Genomic DNA, 20,688 nt, shown 5'->3' on the forward strand with positions numbered 1-20,688 from the left:
AATCTTACATGTTTTATCATAATTATTAGGGATGCAGTGACACATTGGTTTAACATCGGTATTGGCCAATATAGACCCATAATTAGTGCATTGAAAATCTCCATTAATCAGTTGATTTACTGCCTCTTGGTGCACTCTTTGGTTTAGCCAATGTACTACAAATAAACTCTGGTCTGTTTTCATGGTCAAATGTTGGCAAACTAGAAGTCTTACACCAGGGGTGTCAGACTCTTTGGCCCTGGGCCAAATCCGGCCTGCTGAATGATTATGGATCATATCATATTTGTATTATAACTGGCCCACCAGTATAAGGTCTGCAGATTTCCTCCAGTATGATAATGTAAACTTCAACTTGATTATTTAAATTATCCTTGTAAAGCCATAAAAACCTGAAAACGTAAAGAGTAAGAAAGACTTAAAAAAGACATAAAAAGTCAAGAATGTGGGGTAAGAAATTATTTGTGTTTTTATTACATTTTTTCAAATTTGCATCTCAAGATTACGACTCAAACTTACGATTTTGACTTTCATGTCACATTTTTATCTTTTAGATTCCCAATTTTAAATTTTAAGTCAAATTTTGACCTTTTCAACTCCTTACTTTGGCTTTTTAATCCCATATTTTGACTTTTAAACTCATGATTTCAAATTTTGTTCTCATATTTTGACCTTTAAAATTAATATTTTTTTTACTTTTATATCATATTTTGACCTTTAGACTCCAAATTTTAAATTTTAGTCATATTTCTAACTTTTTAAGTCATCATTTTGAATTCTAGCTCATATTTTGGCCTTTTCAACTCCTAATTTTGGCTTTTTAATCTGATATTTTGACCTATCAGACTCACATTTTAAAAATTTATGTCATATTTTGACTTTAAAACTCATGATTTCAACTTTCTCCTCATATATTTGCTCTTTAAAAACATTATTTTTCTACGTTTAATACCATGTTCTGATCTTTTGAACTAATAAGTTGGTATTTTTATCTCAGATTTGAGCCTTTAAACTTATCATTTTTACTTCTTTCAATTTCCAAATGATTTATCATGGTTAGATGTTGACCCTGATAGGCTCTCAGGTTAGATCTAAATCCAGAATCCGGCCCCTGCTGTTATTGAGTTTGACACCCCTGTCTTACACCATTAATGCTAATATGATCAGTCTATTTCATTCTTTGTTCTTACTGCCATTAACATACATCCTTTACCCTTATCACTGGAATTGTAGCCTTAAATCTGTTTCATTTCTTGTTTTAGTTGCTGCTGTATTATTTACATTTCTTTTCCCACAACCCCCTCACAGTCTTAGCTGCTGTCACGAGTAATACAAGTCTGGTTCCGCTCGAGGTTTCTGCCTGTTATAGAAAGATTTTCTATGCCAAAGTTACTTTGCTTAATGTTATGAAGTGCTTTATTCATCATTCATCAGTGTTGGGTTTCTACATATTAAACAACATTTATTATAAATAAGAAATGACGAAGGTCCGATAAAGTCACTGTTTCTGTGATTCAAACTGCGGTGGTTTCTACCGGTATGCTTGCTGAGTGCTGGCTTTCTATTGGTCTGCTGCAGAGAGCTTATGACACACTGTGTTTCAGTAACATCTAGGCTTTGTAATCTACTCTGATACAGAGTTACTCAAACTTCTTCAGGTGGTTGTAGAGCGATTGGACGTATGTGAACACACACATGGGGTCGGGCTTGTCCCCCATCTCCAGCATGTCCTCCACCTCGATCAGACGCAGACAGTCAGCCTGCTGCCTGAGAAGGAAAGCACAAACACAGGAGAAAGGATGATTAGAATATAGACCATTGGTTCTGAAAAGGAAAAGGCTGCTGTAAATCACATCCAAACACGCAGCAGAGCTTCCAGAGGAGTTTGAACACTGTCTGTTTTTTTTCTTAAAGGGGACATATGCAAAAATCACTTTTTTAGGCTTTTCTAACACAAAATGTGCCCCTGACCTGTCCACAATCCCCCAATGAATCAGAAAAATCCAATCATCAATCAAATCATGGTCTTTTTGTGTCTTAATGTAAACTCTCTCACTCACTCACGTTAACCGGCCTCATACAGTCTACTTCAGCGAGCTTACTCTGCCGTGGTGAAGGCCTGCTGGAGGTTTTGTCGGCGGTTTGCAGGGTTCAAGGCGTTGTAGTCAAATTCCAGAGGGAAGAAAGAGTGAACCAGAGCGCAGAAAGCCATCCCATCACTCCAGCTGGATGAGAAGTTCTGGATATCTATGTTCTAAAAGAAAGGTGACAAAGGCATCAAGTCAAATCATTTTTCTTTTTGCATCAGTTAGATTTTCCTCTGCAATTCTGATCCAGTAAGTGGATTCCCATTATAATCACTTATTTGAGCTTCACAAACTTACTCTAGTAAGGATTTGAGTCTTGGGTTGGGTCTTTTTGAAAGCCTTTAAAGTGTAATTAAATCCCCAGCTCAGAGCTAACCCCACCCACTTCAAAAATTTGAAAAATGCCCCAAAAATGGGCAGTTTGGTACTGAGAGGAGGGAGGGGAAAAGGATGGGGTTTTCCAGATGAGGCAGTAGTGACAGTGACATCTCCTTGCAAGAAAGTGACACAGAGTCCCACAGCACTGCTGCCTCAGAGCGATCTATTGGGGTGGAGGACCCACCCCCCCAAAGAGTCCCCTAAAGCAGGCTGTAGTGTGGTGGTGGGCTGTGGTGGTCCTGAGCACTGCCTGTTTGGGTTCTAGCACAGGCGTTACTAAAGCTGGAGCTCTTGGAGCCGAGGCAGTGCAGGTGCAGGAGAGGATGGGAGTGGTCTCTGAACGGTAAATTTGGTTAAAATTCTACCTTTTATATAAAGTTTACCAACTGATGGCCAGCAGGGGCACCACAGATCTTGGGGGGTGTGAGGCTTTATCTGCTCTGAGGCTGCCAAAATTAGATTTACAAATGTTGACTAAAACCATGGTAAAGCAGTTATCATGTAGTTTATACAAATGTCTTATGATAAGAAAAGCATGCATTGGACTTTTTTAGGGTTTTATCGGTGAAACAATTAAAATCTGTTGATTTTTGGTGGCAGTGTGTCACTTTTTCTTCTCTCTTGGGTCTTGGGGGCTCCACTTTTCATGTAGGGGGGGATCCAAGGAAAACGGGGTGGGAAACACTGGATTGAAGATGTTTATTGTCGTTTACCTGATAACCGATGGTTTTTGAGCGGCACCACTCCAAAAGAATCTGTTTTATCCCGCTGGCACTGGACACTCCAAAACTCTGAGAGCGCTTCAGTTTAGGCTTGGAGTCTTTTGCTCTGATCAAGAAAAATTAAACTCAGCTTATAAAAACATTAAAATATCTAGGACTCAATATATGAATTAGGACACATTTAACACTTACTTTACAGGTTCTGAGTTCATCCTCTCAAAGAGAGCCCGTTTGGCCTGAGCACCATTGGCGCGTGGAAGCGTTGATGCTTTCATCGTGTCCTGTTTAAACTCGACTCCTCCTGACTTGTTAGCTTTTCTGTGCAGGGACAGAGAAAAACACATGTAAACACATTTTGCCCGAAGTTTCCAGTTAACTCACTATGATTTAGTGTTGTGACTTACTTCTCCAAGCTCGGTGAGAAATTTGATTTTATGATCGATTTGGAGGGAAGTAATTTTTCTGCAGACAGAACAAAATAGATGGGATGAAAAACAAAAAAGTGATGACTTCTTATTTTAATGCATAAATCTCATAAAAGTTCACCGTGTTTTACCTGCAGGCTGAGGGAAGCTGACACTTCTCTTTAGGCTGGGACTAGGAGTCTTGAGTACGGGTACTGAAAAAATAAAAAATAACTAAGTTTAATTTGTTCATTAATAATCAAAAATGAATCGCAGTAAGTTGGATAACAATTTTCTTTGATTTAAGCAATATCACATGAGGGGGAGTGATGCATAGTTCATAAATGATTAAGATCTTTTATGCAAACAATAAGATCCAGATCCTGTTAAAAGGCCTTTTTTTGTTATTTTATTGCCTTAATGTGGAGGACCTTGTCTCCATACTATTCTGCCATAAGCACACACGCATAAAGGACTCATGCTTGATGGTCTAACTTTAATGTTTTATGCCAGGGGTGTCATATGGCCTGGCCAGTGAGCAGGTTCTATCTGGCCCCAGAGATGTTTTACGGAGATGACATATTTCAGAAAACAATTACATGAGCTTGTCATGCATGTCTTGAGTAAAATACCTGCATAAATATCAACAATGGGTCAAAAATGGCTGATCTAATGAAGCCAAAATGGTACCAAATGAAGAGCTGTTTAGGAGCCAAAAGTGTCAGATTTTCTCATCCTAATTTAGCATTCATTTTATTCACAGATAAGCTCCTCAGTTCACTCGCTACGGCTGTGTTAGTCTGTAAAGCTCAGGTCAGTAGTGGAGCTGTGTATGTCTACTACCTCAGTTTGTCTTGTTCTGATTGGCCTGCAATGAATCTGACAGAATGTACATTTTTTGAAAAGTCCTGCCTTTCCCAAACACTTTAAATGGGAGGTTTCCCAGATCAACTTGAAATATCCATGCAGAAAATAAATGAAACAGTTTATGGCATGCAGGCAAGAGCTCTACACCAGCTCATGTAGAAAGCCTCTCGTCCAATCAGATTACTCGATTGGAAGTAACTGTCACTGAAAACCACAGAAAATGAAAACTAGGAATAACTGCCAGCTTTATTTTGTACACAGACATGAATTTCCTGGTAAAACTCACCTCTTTTAAAGGGGTATTCCCCAGGTTTGATGGTCGGGTCCTGAGATGATGACTGAGTTGTTGTAACAGACGTTATCGACTCTGTGTTTGACGCAGTCACAGCAGAAAGAGGCAACTGTAGTTTGGGCTGAGAGACGTCTAACAAAGAGAGAAGTAAAATCATATTAAACCCTTCACTCAAAGACCTGTACTTAAACTGATGTTCCTTTTGTATATTTTAGACACCTTTGTAGATAAAAAAAGATGCTTTAAAAGATTCTACTGACCACGTTTAAATGGGTATTCTCCTCTCTTAATGGCCGAGGATTCTGGCACAGAAGGATTCAGTGCAGACGCAGGATTTGGATCAGATTTGGTTGCAGCTGAAGTCTCAGAGCTGCCTCTGGTCACAGCTGTCAGAGGAAGATGAGATACAGAAGTGGACTGCTCTATGGAGACCTGGGACCTCTGCTCCTTTAATCCAGACATGCCTGAACATGAAGAGATAGCATGGAATAATGACTACAGAGTATTAGGAATAAAAGGATTAACGTAGGAAGGGGGAAAGAAGGTGGTTGTAGTCTCATACTGAAGCAAACTGACTGTTCATTATATTTGTTTTTGTCCATTATTTTACTAACATTATTATACATTATTGAATATCGGAGTATTTATTTTGATTGATCTCTACTCACATGTGAGTGATAGTATTTGCCAAAAAAACAGTATGCTGTAAGAATGATTCAGGTTGTACAGGTGTTGCTTTAGTGGTTGCTGTTGCTCTAGAGACAAATATGCTGTGTTATGAAAGCTGGTTACGACAGTAAGCTGAAGTTAAAAACTCTGTCACTGACCTCTCATGAAAGGATATTCCCCTGCGTCTCGTGTTGGAGGTTCTGCTGTTGAACTGGCAGCTGTAGCTGCAGCTTTGGGCACTGGTGCTGGAGACTGGGCAGGACTGGCTTTAGTGGTCATGGCGGTGACAGGAAGATGAGGCTGGGGTTCATTTTCTGAAAAAGGCACAATCAGAATCAAAATGATATGGGTGATGATAAGATATCAAAAACTTATTTGGTATTTTGATCATCTAAATCCCAGTGTAGACTTTATGATAAACCTGACAAAAACAAGAACAGAATTAGGAGCAGTTCACTTTTGAACTGTCAAATGCTATTTTTCAAAGGTCACATATCTTACCCCATTAAGACAAAATAATATATTTGTTTCAGAGGTCCCCAAAACAAGCCTGTGAAGTTTGTTCTTGAAAAAACACTCCAGTATTGGATTCTGCATGTCTAAAAACCCCCTCTGTTTCAGCCTTGCTCAGAAAAAGCTGTTTCTGTGTCTGTGGCTTTAAGTTAAGTAACTGTCTGACTCCGCCCCTCTCAGGAAATCAATTTGGCTTAATGGATGTGGCTCTCCTCATCCTTCTCCGATCAGGAGAGGAGGGTGGAACTTTCTTCCAAGCAGGGAAGGCCAACCAAACCGGGGGGGGGGGTAACTCCCCACATGATATCATGAGGGGAAAATCTGAGAACAGCTCGTTCTTTTGTGTATTTTGAAAGAAAAAGAAGAACTTTGGGTAAAATGAAAATCATGACATGGGTTGTGTCTTTAATTGCACACTCATTCCCTACTCTCTATTCTTCATGGAGCTGTCTAAAGTGCTTAGTGCAATCATCAGACAGCTCTGAACTCAACCATGGAAAAAGGAACTTGTTATGGATGGGTAAGAAAATACAAGAGAGTCTGGCTGCAGCCCTTGAGCAAACCTCTACGCTGGGGCGTTCGGCTGGAGACCTCTACGGTGGGGCAAAACCTCTTCGCTGGGGCGTGACGTACATTGCCCAAGCCTACGCTGGGGCATGCAGCGTGTTAGCTGTTGTTAGCATGACTACACCGCCGTGCTTATGACACATTAGCATAAACCCGACTGGTTCGGTTTAGGCGTTTAAATCCAACTGGTTAGGTTTAGGCATTTAAATCCGACTGATTAGATTTAGGCATCAAAACCCGACTGGTTAGATTTAGGGTCAGCCTGTCAGCAAGCAGATAGAGCTGAAATTTCGTCACGGGTAATATACGTCACGCCCCAGCGGAGAGGTTTCGCCCCACCATAGAGGTCTCCAGCCGAATGCCCCAGCATAGAGGTTTGCCCTAGGGCTGCAGCCAGATGCCTCTCAGAAAATAAGGAACAGGAATGAGTACATTTTTTGATAACTAGGGCTGTCAGCATTAATTGAAATGTGATTAAGGCCCGTCATAAGTGCATTAATTGTTTGCAATTTTATGTTTAATCATGCCTTTATGCATGTGTGGTTAAGCTGCTGCAACTTCCCCTGCAGTCAAAGCGATATAAAATATGTCCACCATTGCACCTTTATGTCTCAAATTACATTAGACAGCTCAGTGGAAAAGTCAGAAGTCATCTGTGTCTTAGGCTATCAAACATTTACCTATTCATTGTTTTCTTATTCACTTTTCCATCCATTACAAGTCCCCCCCGAAATTTATGTCATAATATCCAGTCTTCCCAAAGTTCCTTATTTTCTTTCAAAATAAAACCAGGTTTGTACTCAAACAGGAAGTCGGTTACCTTTTCAGTACAAAATATACAATGAAACAAAAATAGTTTTACATGCAAAATAGTGGAATTTCAAAATCCAGTAAAAATGCCTTTAATAGTGATTAAATACAGAATTTCTAGATTAATCAAGATTCAAAACTTTATTTACATGACAACTCTACCATGAACACAGGGTGCAGATGACCTTTGACTTGTCCTCTGAGTTGTCTGTGAGGTTTTTTTTCTTTAAAGGTGCAGTGTGTAATATTTAGCCTATTAGCATTTCGCAAAACAAGCTTGGTTAAAATGAAACATAACATTTATAAGTAGATTGATCTAAATTAGTGTTGACATCTGATAACACATTTTTTAAATTTATATTTTAGATTAACTCAGAATAAGCCTTTTATTCATACATAGGGAGGGTCCCCTCCAAGGACACTGCCATCTTGGATTCTTGCATTTTGCCTGTTTCTATGGCATCATAGAAGGAACCAAATAACAGTTAAGCATGTATTGATTTTTAAACTTCACTGGTTCCCACAGTTATCACCAGAGAAATGAGCACCACACTCCAGAATTGACTGTTAGATGTTTATCGTCCCATTTTTACACACTGTACCTTTAAAGAAAATGAGAGATTAAATTGCAGTGGTGGACTTATAACATTACTGTGGCTGCAGGGAGATGCAGCAGTAGCTTGAAAGCGACATTAAATCATGCATTTAAACATTTAATTCACTAATTATGAACCGAATTAATGCTGAGAGCCCTTGTTAAGACTTCTGTCATACTGACTCATGAACTTCTGTGATTTAGTGGTGTTACATAAACAGAAAAATAAAAGGAATACACAGAAACAGAATGATATTTCCTCCTCACCACATTGAGCAGATGACTCTACTGGAGTTTCTTTAGCTGTGTTGGCAGCAGACTGAGGAGCAGCTGGAGCCTCATGGCTGGCTTTAGTCATTGAAGTGAGCGGCTGATGGGGTTTGGTGAAGAGACCTGATTCTTCCTGGTCTGAAGGAAAAAACAACCACTCAAACTCAAATGTGTGGCTGAGCTGCATTTGCAACACATTTATTTGGAGGGATTATAGTAAATGATAAAATAAACCGATGTGGGTATCATACAATTTCAAGATATATTAATGCACATTCATTTTCCACATTAATGAAATAAGATAACAGTTTTTCACCTTTAGTCTAAATTGCTTTCATTTGATGGTGGATTGGTGATGGTGTGATCAGTACTTTCAGGTTAATTTAATGGCAAATCATTAAGCAACTGATTACAACAGTTGCCTCTGCAAGACCTCAAGCTTATTTTAATGCACCTTTTTATCAGAAACTAAATATTTATTGAAGGATTTTCAAGCCCTCACTATAATTATGCGAGAAAAAAAAGCATCAGTGCTTTAGTTTTCTTATCCGAGCTTGACTTCATGGCCCTGAAACACATATTTGGACATGATTTTATTATTCCTCTCATGCTTTAACATGTTCTGCTGCAACTATATACACACAAAACTTTATACTCAATAGTCAGACCATTTGAATTAGCATTTCAACTTCTTTGAACCGACCAGGTTTACTGAGGCTGTCCATTGTAGAGTACAAAGATCCGGGGAGTGCAGACGTCTCTGGGTTTGGTTTGGTGACAGAGGTGAGAGGTTGGTAGAGCTGAGGAACGGCTTCAGCAGTTTGAGCCATGTCAGAGTCCGCTGCTGCACTCTCTGAGGAAAAGGACAAAGCAAAGGTGAGGCAGCTCCAGTGTTAATTTTGGCATCTATTTTTAATTTCAATTTTAGTCTTTAACTGAAATGCATATTAGTTTTAGTCACATTTTATTCATTTCTATCCTTTTTAGTTTTAGTCCAGTTTTAGTCAACGAAAACTCAAAAAATTTTAGTCTAGTTTTAGTCAATAAAAAGTCCTCACATTTTAGTCCTCACTTTTAGTCATCTAAACAAAAACTAAACTTAGTTTTTGTCAGTTCTAGTCATCACAGATCTATTTTTGTTAGTCTTAGTCTGGTTTTTGTCCTGGAAAAAAAGGTTGTTGACCAACATTTTTAGTCATAGTTTTAGTTGACAAAATTAACAGCTGGCAGCTCATTGGGTTACCTGTGAGGAGCTTCTCAGACGGGCTGCTTACCTTGCTTCCCGTTCTCTTGTGCGACATTTTTGTCTCCTTTTGCATCAATGCCCTGTTCAAGAAAGAAGTATAAAACTCTTCATTGTATTTTCTAACATCTTTCTACCTTTATAGCAATACTAAAAGATGATGGAGGACTGATGTAACAATGCAAACAATACTATCCATTAATGATGATGCTGGAAATCATACCCATGCTAATGTTGTAAGGGCATTTTCTGAAAGTTCACATCTAACTGACTGTGATTTTAAGAATGTGATTCTGACAAATATGCTTGATTGTGTGTTCTTGCCATTGTTTACATGCTTGCAGTAAAACAAATCCCACCCTAAAACTACCACTTTCTTCTCCTCTAATGATGCTGATTGGTCTGATCATTCTGATCAGGAATAAGTGTTTCAGATTGAAGCCTTGTATGATGGATGCACCTGAAGAACATGAAAGAGGCCAATCCAATGCTTTGCAAGGTTACTGAGGAGGACCCTGGTTCTCAACCGTAAGGTCCAAGCCCCTCAAAAATCCTCAAATTGTCTTTATATAAGGCTAATTATAGTTGGGTAGATCCCTGTAGAAACACTGAAACAATGACTGTAGTAAAATGGCACAGAAAAACATGATTTGTGGACATGCTTGTTAGGTTAATGGGTGACTAAACTGGCTGTAGGTGTGAGCTACAGTGCCTGGTTGTTTATCTCTACATAGTGTTGTTCTTAAGACCATACTATCAGAGACCAAGAATTGACCAAGACCAAGACAAGACCAAGACTTAAGTGGGTTTGAGACTAAGTCGAGACTAGGACTGAGACCATAGAAATCAATTTTAAAACCCATTACAAGGAGGAACAGTTAAAGACCATTCTCTCTTTAACCTTAGTTTTCATTTTATTAAATTTGACAGATAAGAACAAGGTGTCAGCAACTCTTTCAAAGCACAACATGCAAAAATCTCAAATCTCAAATTTGTTAAACTTACTTCTTGTAAAAATAAATCCTTGTATGTATTTAAAATCCACTGACAAGTCTGGAATTATTCCAAATATCTGAAAATGGGATGTTCATCTAGATGTGCCAGGTGAATAAGCCCTAAAGTAAGAGTTCAGAGGTATTTCTGACTAGAAATAAGATGGACCGATGGCTGAATTTTTGCAGGTGTAGATTTTTGTTGTTTTAACAAGTGCTTCTCCTTGCTATCACATTAATAAAGTTGAAGATCAGTGCTGGTCTCGACCAGTCATGATGGAAAAGCCCATGTCCAGCCAGTCCGAGACTGAGACAAGACCGAGTAAAAATGCTCCTGAGTCCAACACAAGACCGAGACATTCAAAATGTGGTCTCGAGACCGGTCTCAAGACCAAGAGCGTTCTCGAGTACTACAACATCATCTCTGTATATGTCAGCTTTGTGATTGACTGACCAGTTCAGGGTGTACCCCGCCTCCTGTCTAATGACAGCTGGGATACGCTCCAGCCGCTGCAACTCCAAGCAGGATAAGTGGTAAAAAAAGGATGGAGCTTGAATTATGAAAAGTTGGGTGTTAAGTTTTGGTATCACTGTGGTTGCAGCTGTATGTGTGGAGCACTTGGAGTACAAGGCAAATTTCCCAAAGAGGACATTAAAGTTTATCGAATGATATATACGGTATTTTATGCGGCAAATGTGGCTCAGTAGGTAGAATATCCCAGTGGTAAGATTGCAGCTTGGATTCCCAGCTCCCAGCAGCCCCCAGTGAATGAAAGTGGGGTATGATTGGGTAGGTTTGACCTATCATGGAAAAGTGCTTAGAAAAGCGTTATAGAAGCTCAAGTCAATTTACCATTATGGTATGGTATCGCATCAAATTGTAACATAAAGCAGTGGTTCCCAACCTTTTTTTCATTGAGCCCCCCTCCACATGTATAGGAAGAGCTGTGACCCCCGATGACCCACACAAAAGAATAAAGTGACTTATTGCTGTCAAAAATACACATAAATTTGAATTGTTTTCATCATTTAAAGCCAAACAAAATAGCCAAAAACACAAATTTTATTACCAAAATACTTTTGTATGAACCATGTGTTTTATCATGATTTTACATAATTTGAATGACCCTAATTTTAACAACCTCAAAGCAGACAGACCCTCGTGCCCCCCCTTAAATCTCTCTCTTAAAACCTACCACTTTGTTTACTTGACTTAAACAAAAATAAAGAATTCTGAAAGAAATCCCAATTCTTTTCCAGCTGGTGCTTCATGAAGATAAATGAGCTGTTAAAACCTGCATCCCACTGTGGGGCTATTTGTGCATTTGGTTTAGCAACATCAATCATGGGATTGTTTTATTTTATCACAACAAACAAAGATAGTTCTATTGTCTCTCAGCATGCTGTGGAGCTAAAAATAATCTTTGGCCTTTATCATCTGTGATATATTTGTCTAAGTGTGTGTGTGTGTGTAGTCACTTCTCTGAAAGTGTGATCTTCTGCTGTTAACAGCTGAAAACCTCTTTAATGACAGCTGTGGCCAACAAACCCGCGTTCCCACTGAGAGCCTATTTTAGATTTTGCAATCAGCCCCTTTGCAAGAGTTTCCGCTGCACTCTTCTTACATCCCAATATAGCCCCAAATGGATGCTTTGGAAATCAGGCAGTTACCCTGAGAGGTTCAAACAGGTCCTAAGTTTATCAGCCTGAGGCCTTGGCCAGTGTTGACCCCCCTGCCTCCCTCTGAACCCCTGGTCTTTTGCTTTCCAGAGAAGTGCTTTTAGTCTGGCAGCCACATTAGAAAGTCATTTCAGCCGGTCCGTCAACTGGTCGTCAGGAGGGAGATTAGCACCGCCGTGATCTTTGGGCTCCGTGTTAGCTCCTGTAGGATATCACAGTCTGACTCTGTCTGACCCCATTAATCCCCTCAACCCCCGTCTGGGTTTACCTCCGTATCACTTTGACTCTCTCTTAAGGCGCCCACAAAAATACTTTGGTGGACATCAACAAATACAATCACAAAGGCATGATGGGTATTGTTTCAGACACCAGATAAGCATGGCAAATGGTTTTAACGACCTCTGACAGATAATCCTGTCAGATAGGGTTAGAAATATAATACAACCTGTTTCAACTTTTGATTTTAGAGCATCTTGCATTCGACCTTGTGTCCAACCAGTGGCTCCTTCCCTGTATGTCACTCCTCACTCTCTCCCCTATTTCTGTCTCTGACTCTACCCACTCTCCTCCTCTATCATTAAAGGCAAAAAAGACCCTAAAGCCAATCTTAATAACAAAGCAGACATATGCTAATATGATAGTCCCACTAAAGTTAAACTGAGTCAGATTTCTCAAAGTTGCGCCTCAGTTTGTCAAAAATGGCCCTGACATCCCCAGTTACCAAGCCAGGCTGAAGCCCTGGAGTTAAACTAGATAAGAACAGATGAGGGGAGACAGTGTGTACTGTGTAAGCTGGAGGAGTTACACAGATGGAAGGAAACCAATAATTTGTTTTCTACCTTTTTTGTCAGTTGTTCAGATCTACTAAAGGAAGTCAAAAATCCGAACAGTTTGCCATCGATTGAAGCAGAGTCTGATTTACTTCCATCCTGATAAAACAATTTTCCCTCATGCTTGTGTTCGAGGAAAAAAAACAGTAGTCCATGTAACTCCTGCCTGACTGGGCTGTTGCTCTACCTCCCCACACTCCAACATTTTTATGAGGGAGGAGAGGGGAGAAAAGAGAGAGATGAATGGTTTTCTTCTGTATACGAAGAGGCAGACTAGTTTGAACTGCTTTATCTAAACTTGCATATTCTGTAGGTGCTCTACATCCCACTTCTACTACTTGTCAGGAGGTGCAGTCCAAAAGAAGGCTGAAAGGGACCGCCTTTTCAGGGGAAACCCAATCCCCCAACTCCAAATAAAAGCTTGAGTTCTGCCATTCAAGCATATACAGTACTGTGCAGGAGGATTGGCACAACCTGGGTCATGCTCTGGATGTCCTTGGATATTACCAGGAGCATGGGAAGATAATCTGTTGAAAAAGATTAAATTCACATCTTTAGGGTGGAGTAAGGGGTGGATGTAGTGAGTAAGCACAGCCGAGGGTACCGTCTGGGTGGGTAGTAGGTTTGTCACGAGCCCTGGCCATACTGTAGATGTTCCAAGGGCCCGAGAACCTGCATTTAGTCTTTAGACTTAATGCATTTTAGTTTTAGTCACATTTTACTGATTTCTACCCTAAAACTCAAAAAACATTTTAGTCTAGTTTAAGTCCACAAAAAGTCCATGTTTTAGTCTTAACTTTTAGTACCAAATCATGGCAGTGTGTTCTCTGCACTCTGCCAGACCTGGGGTCCCTGCTTTCTACAGCTGAGAGGCACAATAGGTACAGGTGCATTGCATTTTGACAGATTTACCCACAGTGGAGAAATACCATGGATTTTGAATGTCCAGGGAAAACTAAATTACATCTTAGTTTAATTTTCATCATTTTGACAAAACTAAACTTACTTTTCGTCAGTTTTAGTCATCAAATATCTACTTTTGGCTGTCTAAGTCTAGTCTTTCTTGTGGAAAAAAGGCTGTCGATGATCATTTTTAGTTTTAGTCAGCAAAATTATCACAGCTTGACTCCCACCACTCTTCCCTCCCTGTCCAGTTGATGATGGGCTGACAGCGTCCACTGTCTACACAAAACCAATGCAGTCTTGGTTTTCAGCCCTCAGTGTCCTGAGCTACACAGATGCCGTTAGCTGTTTTCAGCACTTTCAGTCAAACTTTTAAAACAGTGGCATGCTGGCCAGTGTCACGTCTCCCTTTCTGACCAATCAAAATCAAGAAGGGCTGTTACTTATAATACGAGCTTTGTCAACAACAGTGGTGGTGGAGAAACCAATCTGACTCATATTTTCAAAGTGTACAGGTCTCCAGCTGTTATCAATGTCAGGACAGGCTTTCTTTACTCTGTTTTCATGTGTCCTTGGTGATGTTTCCTAGATTACAGGAAAATATTCATGCTCAAAGCTTTTGAAAACAATGTTATGGATACAGAAAGAAGTCAATTTTCTCACCTAGCAACAATAGATGCTAGAGGAGATGATATTCCGATGATTGATTGAGCACAATATTAACCCATGAATAAGGGAGCCGCTTTAGTTTTTTTGGGGGGTTAAACTTTGGTAACACCAGACTCGGGGGCTGACGGTGGGAAAGACCAGATGATTTCAGCATACAGGAATGTAGGCTGGATGTGCATTTCGACAGGACAGCTGGTCGTCCCTCTCAGGGGTGCAGGCTGGGGGTATTATTGACAGCGGCGTAGGAGCAATTCAACTTTCCATTTGGAGATTTGAAACTCGGATTGGCTGGGGAGTGGGATTCCTTTGGGATTGGGGCACAGAGCTTTATTTATATACACATCTTCAGAGCGCGCGTGTGGGTTACGTCATAAAAATGCAACGCAATATGTGTGCCGGAGGCACTGTTAGCAGCACGTCGTGTCGTACATTGATCTTGTTTGTCAGCTAGTCCACTACTACTCTGGCTGTGCCTGAGAGCTCACTTCCAAAACTGGAGGACTGATAAACTTCATATTTTGGGGGATTTAGACTTGTATTCATAGCCATGTGGCCTTTATGCTTTTATTTAGAGAGGGATAACACTGGAGTGCTGCAGAGGTTGGTATAACACATGCAGAGGTTCCAAAGAGCTGCAGCTCAGTCCCAAATTGCACACCCAAAAATAAATGTGCCCTTTTGGAGGACCTGCTGTTATAAAAGCGGGTCATGAGCGTAAGAGGGGGGTGGGGGGCAAGAGTTTGTAAGCATGTCTGTTTTGTGGTGGAAGAATATAATCCTTTTAACTGTAATGCTTATTTGTATAATCTCTAGACGTTGCCTTTATTAATTTGTAATTTGAATGCAGAGCTTCAACAAAAAACACAGCTCTATGTTAGATGTGTAAATAAAGGGTCAGATGTTAAATATATATTTGGATAAACATGCTGTGCAATCCTCGGATTCTCTTTCAGACTTTCTGCACAGACTTTAACCCTGACTCTAATCCCATTCTTTACATGGAGGTTTTTATAGATCAGAAAAGCTCTGTGTATAAACATGTCTGACAACAGGGATTTATTCATGCACAGTGAAGCCCCCCGGATCGGACGATGGACCACAGTGTTCTGATAAAACAGCCGCTTGGACGATGCTGTGACATTTCACTGCCACGTCCCCCTGTGGGGACAGATTTGTGAATGAGCGTCATGCCTGGCTTGATAAACCAACAGGAGCTTGGAGAGGGTCAGGTGTGTCTGTTAAGTCCCAAACACTGAACAGCAGCCGCCTCTTAACGCAGAGATTCTTTGGCGCGATGGGGGGGCCATTAGCACACTGACATAAGTTAGTTTCCTGTAAGACATTAGCACAGCCTGAGGAACACAACTACATCTTTCATGAGGCCTCTGGGATACAAAGGGTGCCAAGAGTTTCACCAAATGAGAGCTCAGGATTATCCTACATGAAGGTTCCTGATAAGTTAACGCTGCCAAATTTTAATGTGGAATATGACTGAGCCCTAGATGCAGGCACACGTTGTATGTTCTGGCACGTTACTCTGCAAATTAAATGCTGTAATTTAATCTTTTACATCCAGAGATGATAAAATAACAATCAAAAAAACTCTGATTTTATAAGGCCAAATAAAATCAATGCATTGGGTCCAATATCAGCCAAATCATACATAACACGAGCTACCTGATTGTGAAATGATGCTATATGGTGCCTATAAAAAGTTTTAACCCCCTTGGAAATTTCTCCTTTTATTAATTTCATAGTTCAATCATGGTCAAAATAATTTGACTTTTTTGACAAAAAAAAACAACTCACTAATCTCAAAGTGAAAACAGATTTCTTGAAAGAAATGTCAATTAGATAAAAATATGTGATGTTCAATAAGTGACTGCATAAATATTCACCCCCTTTAAGTCAGTATTTAGTAGAGTCACTGGCTGCCATCACAGCACTGAGTCTGTGTGGGTAGGACTCAATCAGGCTTGCACATCTGGACACTGCAATTTTACTCCATTCCTCTTTGCAAAACTGCTCAAACCCTGTCAGGTTGCGCATGGATCAGGCATGAACAGCCCTTTTCAAGTCCAGCCTCAAATTCTCTATTAGACTGAGGTCTGGGCTTTTACTCAGCCACTCCAGAACATTCCCCTTGTTGTCTTTAAACCATTTCTTTGTAGCTTTTACTGTATACTGTATACAAGCCTTTCAGAACCTGCTGCCAAGAAGCATCCCCACAGCATGATGCTGCCACCAGCGTGCTTTACAGTGGGGATGGCGTGTTTGTGGTGGTGTCAGTGTTTGGTGTCCTCAAAACATATCTTCTTGTCTGATGGCCATAAAGCACCATTTTGGTCTCATCAGACCAAAGAACTTTCTTCTACGTGACCATGGAGTCTCCCACATGCTTTTTAGTGAACTCTAGCCCAGATTTAATGAGTTTTCATCAACAGAAGCTTTCTCTTTGCCACTCCCATTAAGCTTTGACTGGTGAAGAACCTGTCTTGGTGACCCCTCTCACTAGTCTTCTTCTTGCACGGTCTCTCAGTTTGTGAGGACGGCCTTTCATTTCTTGATGATGGATTTAACTGATCTGATTTGCATTGAGTGTTCTTTTGTCTTCATGGTGAAATAGTAGCCAGGAATTGCACTGCATATTGCATCTCTTTGTTTAGTTGACATTACCTTGTAGAAATCTATTTTCACTGACATTAAAGATGTTTATTTGTATTTTTTTTTTGTCAAAAAAGCCAAACAATAATGACCATAAATGATTTATTAAATCAGTGAAAGGGTAAAACAACCAAGGGGGTGAATACTTTGTCTAGGCTGTGTGCTCCTGTAGAAGACAAAAGTTCTTAAGATGTAAACTTCGACTGAAGGCAATAACAGTATATTCACATTCTCAGCCAATAACACTACAGTACCCACAATCCAAGAGTCTCACAGTGACATCTCTGGTTTGTGGGGTACGGTAACCATGGAAACATTGAAGGTGCTCTTGAATAAAAACTGTCAACTGTTGATGACAGTACATGTTGCTATAGTATCAACAGACTGATATATTATGACACCACATGAACTATAAGTGTAGAAAATGGTTTTAAAGTTAAAGTGAATTGCAATGGATTGTGGGATATGTAGTTCCTTCATTCTCAGAAAGAATATGTAGTCTTGCACCTTTAGTCTGCAGTTAGTTTGATTCATATGCTAGAATTGTTATCATAAAGATTTTATGAAATGTCAGTGGAGGACTCAAATGACTAATTTTACTTCCAGAACTAGAGCCACCAAAAAAAAGTGGGCAGGCACTGTTGAGCTCTGTTATCAAACGTGGCTATCACTGCTAATTCTTCACATTTTGCTATCTTTATTACTAACATAAAAGCCATATTCAGGAGAAAATGTCAGTGATAAATTCATCTTACTTATAGTTGTGTCTCTGCAGATTCCTCTTTCCTTTCTTTGCACCACTCGCTTCAATCTTTCTGCATCTCCCTCTTCTCTCTTCCTTCTCTCTTGTGTCTTCCCTTGTCTCTACTTCCCTTGTCTCTCTTTATCTGCTTTTCCCTCTTACCTTTTTCAAACGAGAAACAGCTTCAGCCATTGCTGTTGAACATGAATCTGGTTCTGCTCAAGGTTTCTAAAGTAAAGGTGTTCCTCGCCACTGCTAACTTTGCTAAATGTTGCTTCATGCTGAGCTCACAGTGGACTGACTTTAGGTCTTTATACATAAAAAAAGAGAATACCTGTCCTTGAGATTGCTTTGGTTTGATTTTAGTTGCTTGCTTTTCGAAAGCCTGTACTTTTTGCTGATATTGTTTTAGACAGATTCTAGAACTGTAGGAATTTGTCAGTTTTAGGTGTGACTGACAGTGTGTTGGGTGATAAGTCTGTACGGTGAAGGGTGAGGGTAGGAGGCCTGGCAGAAAAAGCCTGAGAACCACTGAACCAAGCTTTGCTCTATCAGCTGTATTAGTTGTGAAAAACAGAAAGAGTACTCACGTTGATTTCAGCAAGTCTCTTTGCTCTCCATGGAGGAAGAGCCGGGGCTTTGCCTGTGGCTGCAGCAGCTGCAGCAGCAGAAGCATGGTTTAATCCACCAATAGACCCTGCTGGTTCTGGAAATGTTGAGGCGACCGACTGACTCGTCTGGCTGCTCTCAGATCTCCCAGAGCTGAGCTGCTGGTCTTCTTGGATCTTGGACTGTACCTGCACGTGTCCATTCTCCATACTCTCCTCCACACTCTTTCCCTCCACTTCAGCAGGACTTCTGCCAATCTTGACCCCAGCGAGACCCTCCACCAGGCGGCTGAGGGCCTCCAGCTTCACCCTGAGCTGCAGGTTCTCCTCCTGTAGCCGGGTCACCGCTCCGGCTAAGGGTACATGGGAAAGGCACAGGTCCTCAATCCTCTGCTCTATGCGCTGCTTAAAGGCACTTACGTCCACGTGGACCTCTCTGACGGCTGCTTGTAAGGTGGACTGGAACTGAACCAGAGCCTCGCTGACCACAGCATCCTGAACGCTCACTGTGGCCTCATCCATCGCTTCTTTAATGACTCTCACCACCCTTGAGATTCAGGTCAATTGAGTGATGGGGTGGTCGGTATCAAGCTCAGAAACCAAACCTCCTCTCCTATTGGTCTTTGTACTCGTCAGTCTTGATCCAGGTCAGGATGTACTTTTCACTAATTCCTTCAGTCTGATAAGTTTCAGCCGTCCATGCCAATTTTCCCACTAAAACTGAACTTTTTTAAAGGTGAGCCGTGTTGCTGGGAGAATCTCATTAGTCCCATCAGCCTCCATGGATGATCTCTCTAAACTTGTGCATTCCCTCCCTCTCCTCTCATCTGGTCAACGTAAGAGCAGCCGTTATTTATACGCCATGGAAAACTCGCGCACTCGTGCCCAGGGAAAAGAGATTACGTATATCGTAGACAGATCAGGTTCATGCAAGGGCTCATTAAACTAACCTTTCAGAGGGAATCCAATTGAAGTGGATGATGATTTCTCTTCTTCTGTGGCTGTGTTTCCTAGACGTTTACCCCTGCTGCCCCAGCCCCATATGTGTCAGAGCTATCAGTGACGCCTAAGCTCGGGAGCGACAGGTTCGCCTCTGTATTTTGGGACGTACGGGGGGCAGGAAAAGATCAAATGGGGGAAGGAGGGGCCGGGATTATTCAAGTGTTTTTGTCTGGTTGCTCCTTGTAAAACTGTGATACTAAACACTGAGGCTGCAGATTTCTGCAGGTCAAATTCAAGACACTAGAGTCAGTGTCAGTGAAAGACTAATTTTATCCTGAAAGGGCTCAAACTGGAGAATGACCCACAACTGAAACAACAGGAAAACAATTTTAAAAAGTTAAGAAAATCCAAACTCTAGGCTGCATATCACGGCTATGGCTGCTCTAAATGTGTTAACGTTTTCACAAGACTGTCTAAAAACCCTGGGGTCTCTATACATTTTTTTTTTAAATCTTAAATTCACATTATCAGATGAATTTTTAAATCACATATTTGTATTGTACTTTTTGATACAGAAATAATTGGAACCTTTTAAGTCATTATTTAATTGCACAGCCTGTGCTTTTGCTATTGCATTTGCGATTAAGCGTGCAACACTAGTGCAGAGTTTGAAGTTCTTTTATTGATTTTCCCTCAGTGCAATGTACTTTGTGCAACATTTTGGTTGTGTGAAACCTCTGATTGATTGATTTAAAGTTAACAACTGGGTTTTAATGCCACCTGAATAGATTAAGGCAAACATGAAGAGTGTCTGCCTTACTTTTGTCTCAGAGTGGTTGACAGCAGTATAAACTGAGTGGCTCCTACACTGTCCACAGCTCTTTAGAGGACCATCTTCTCTCCAGCAGCGGAGCAGCTCAGACAGCCACGGCCTCAGATGTCATCTTGAGTCAGCAGTGCCTCTGGGTGGTCGTGACTTCATATTACAACATGGAGATGACCCAACGACCAGACAGAGACACGCTGACGCTACAGTTATGAGTGTAGCGTCAGCATGTAAACAATAAAGATCAAACATAAAGCCCGATTTTAGTGATAAAGCAAGAGCATTAAAAAAAATCCCACAACTTTTTGACTGATAACTCGTCCTTGGGATCCACCAATGCATACTGGCCAGTATCGTTCCCGCTGACAAACATCAGCGATCAGCAAATAATGTGGCATCAACAGATATCAGAGGCAGA

The 20,688-nt window shown here is 40.7% G+C and overlaps 1 protein-coding gene across 2 annotated transcripts; it reads right to left on the reverse strand.

The window, feature by feature from the left end:
• Positions 1-924: 924 nt before the first annotated feature.
• On the reverse strand, positions 925-19,580 carry LOC121518453 (smoothelin-like protein 2). 2 transcript variants are annotated; one of them, XM_041800764.1, is made up of 14 exons: positions 19,453-19,571; positions 18,485-19,329; positions 9,446-9,497; positions 8,875-9,024; positions 8,169-8,309; positions 5,575-5,730; positions 5,008-5,211; positions 4,742-4,879; positions 3,741-3,803; positions 3,589-3,646; positions 3,377-3,502; positions 3,176-3,290; positions 2,100-2,251; positions 925-1,764 (listed from the first exon to the last, which is right to left on the reverse strand). In XM_041800764.1, exons 2-14 carry the CDS (start codon positions 19,022-19,024, stop codon positions 1,638-1,640), a joined length of 2,022 nt encoding a protein of 673 aa, XP_041656698.1. In that variant the 5' UTR covers positions 19,025-19,329; positions 19,453-19,571; the 3' UTR covers positions 925-1,637. The 2 variants fall into 2 exon arrangements, with proteins under 2 accessions (XP_041656698.1, XP_041656697.1); XM_041800763.1 differs by having other exon boundaries at positions 18,485-19,580.
• Between the last annotated feature and the right edge of the window lie 1,108 nt (positions 19,581-20,688).

Source organism: Cheilinus undulatus, linkage group 12, assembly GCF_018320785.1.
Source record: "Cheilinus undulatus linkage group 12, ASM1832078v1, whole genome shotgun sequence".
NCBI classification, from domain to species: domain Eukaryota; kingdom Metazoa; phylum Chordata; class Actinopteri; order Labriformes; family Labridae; genus Cheilinus; species Cheilinus undulatus.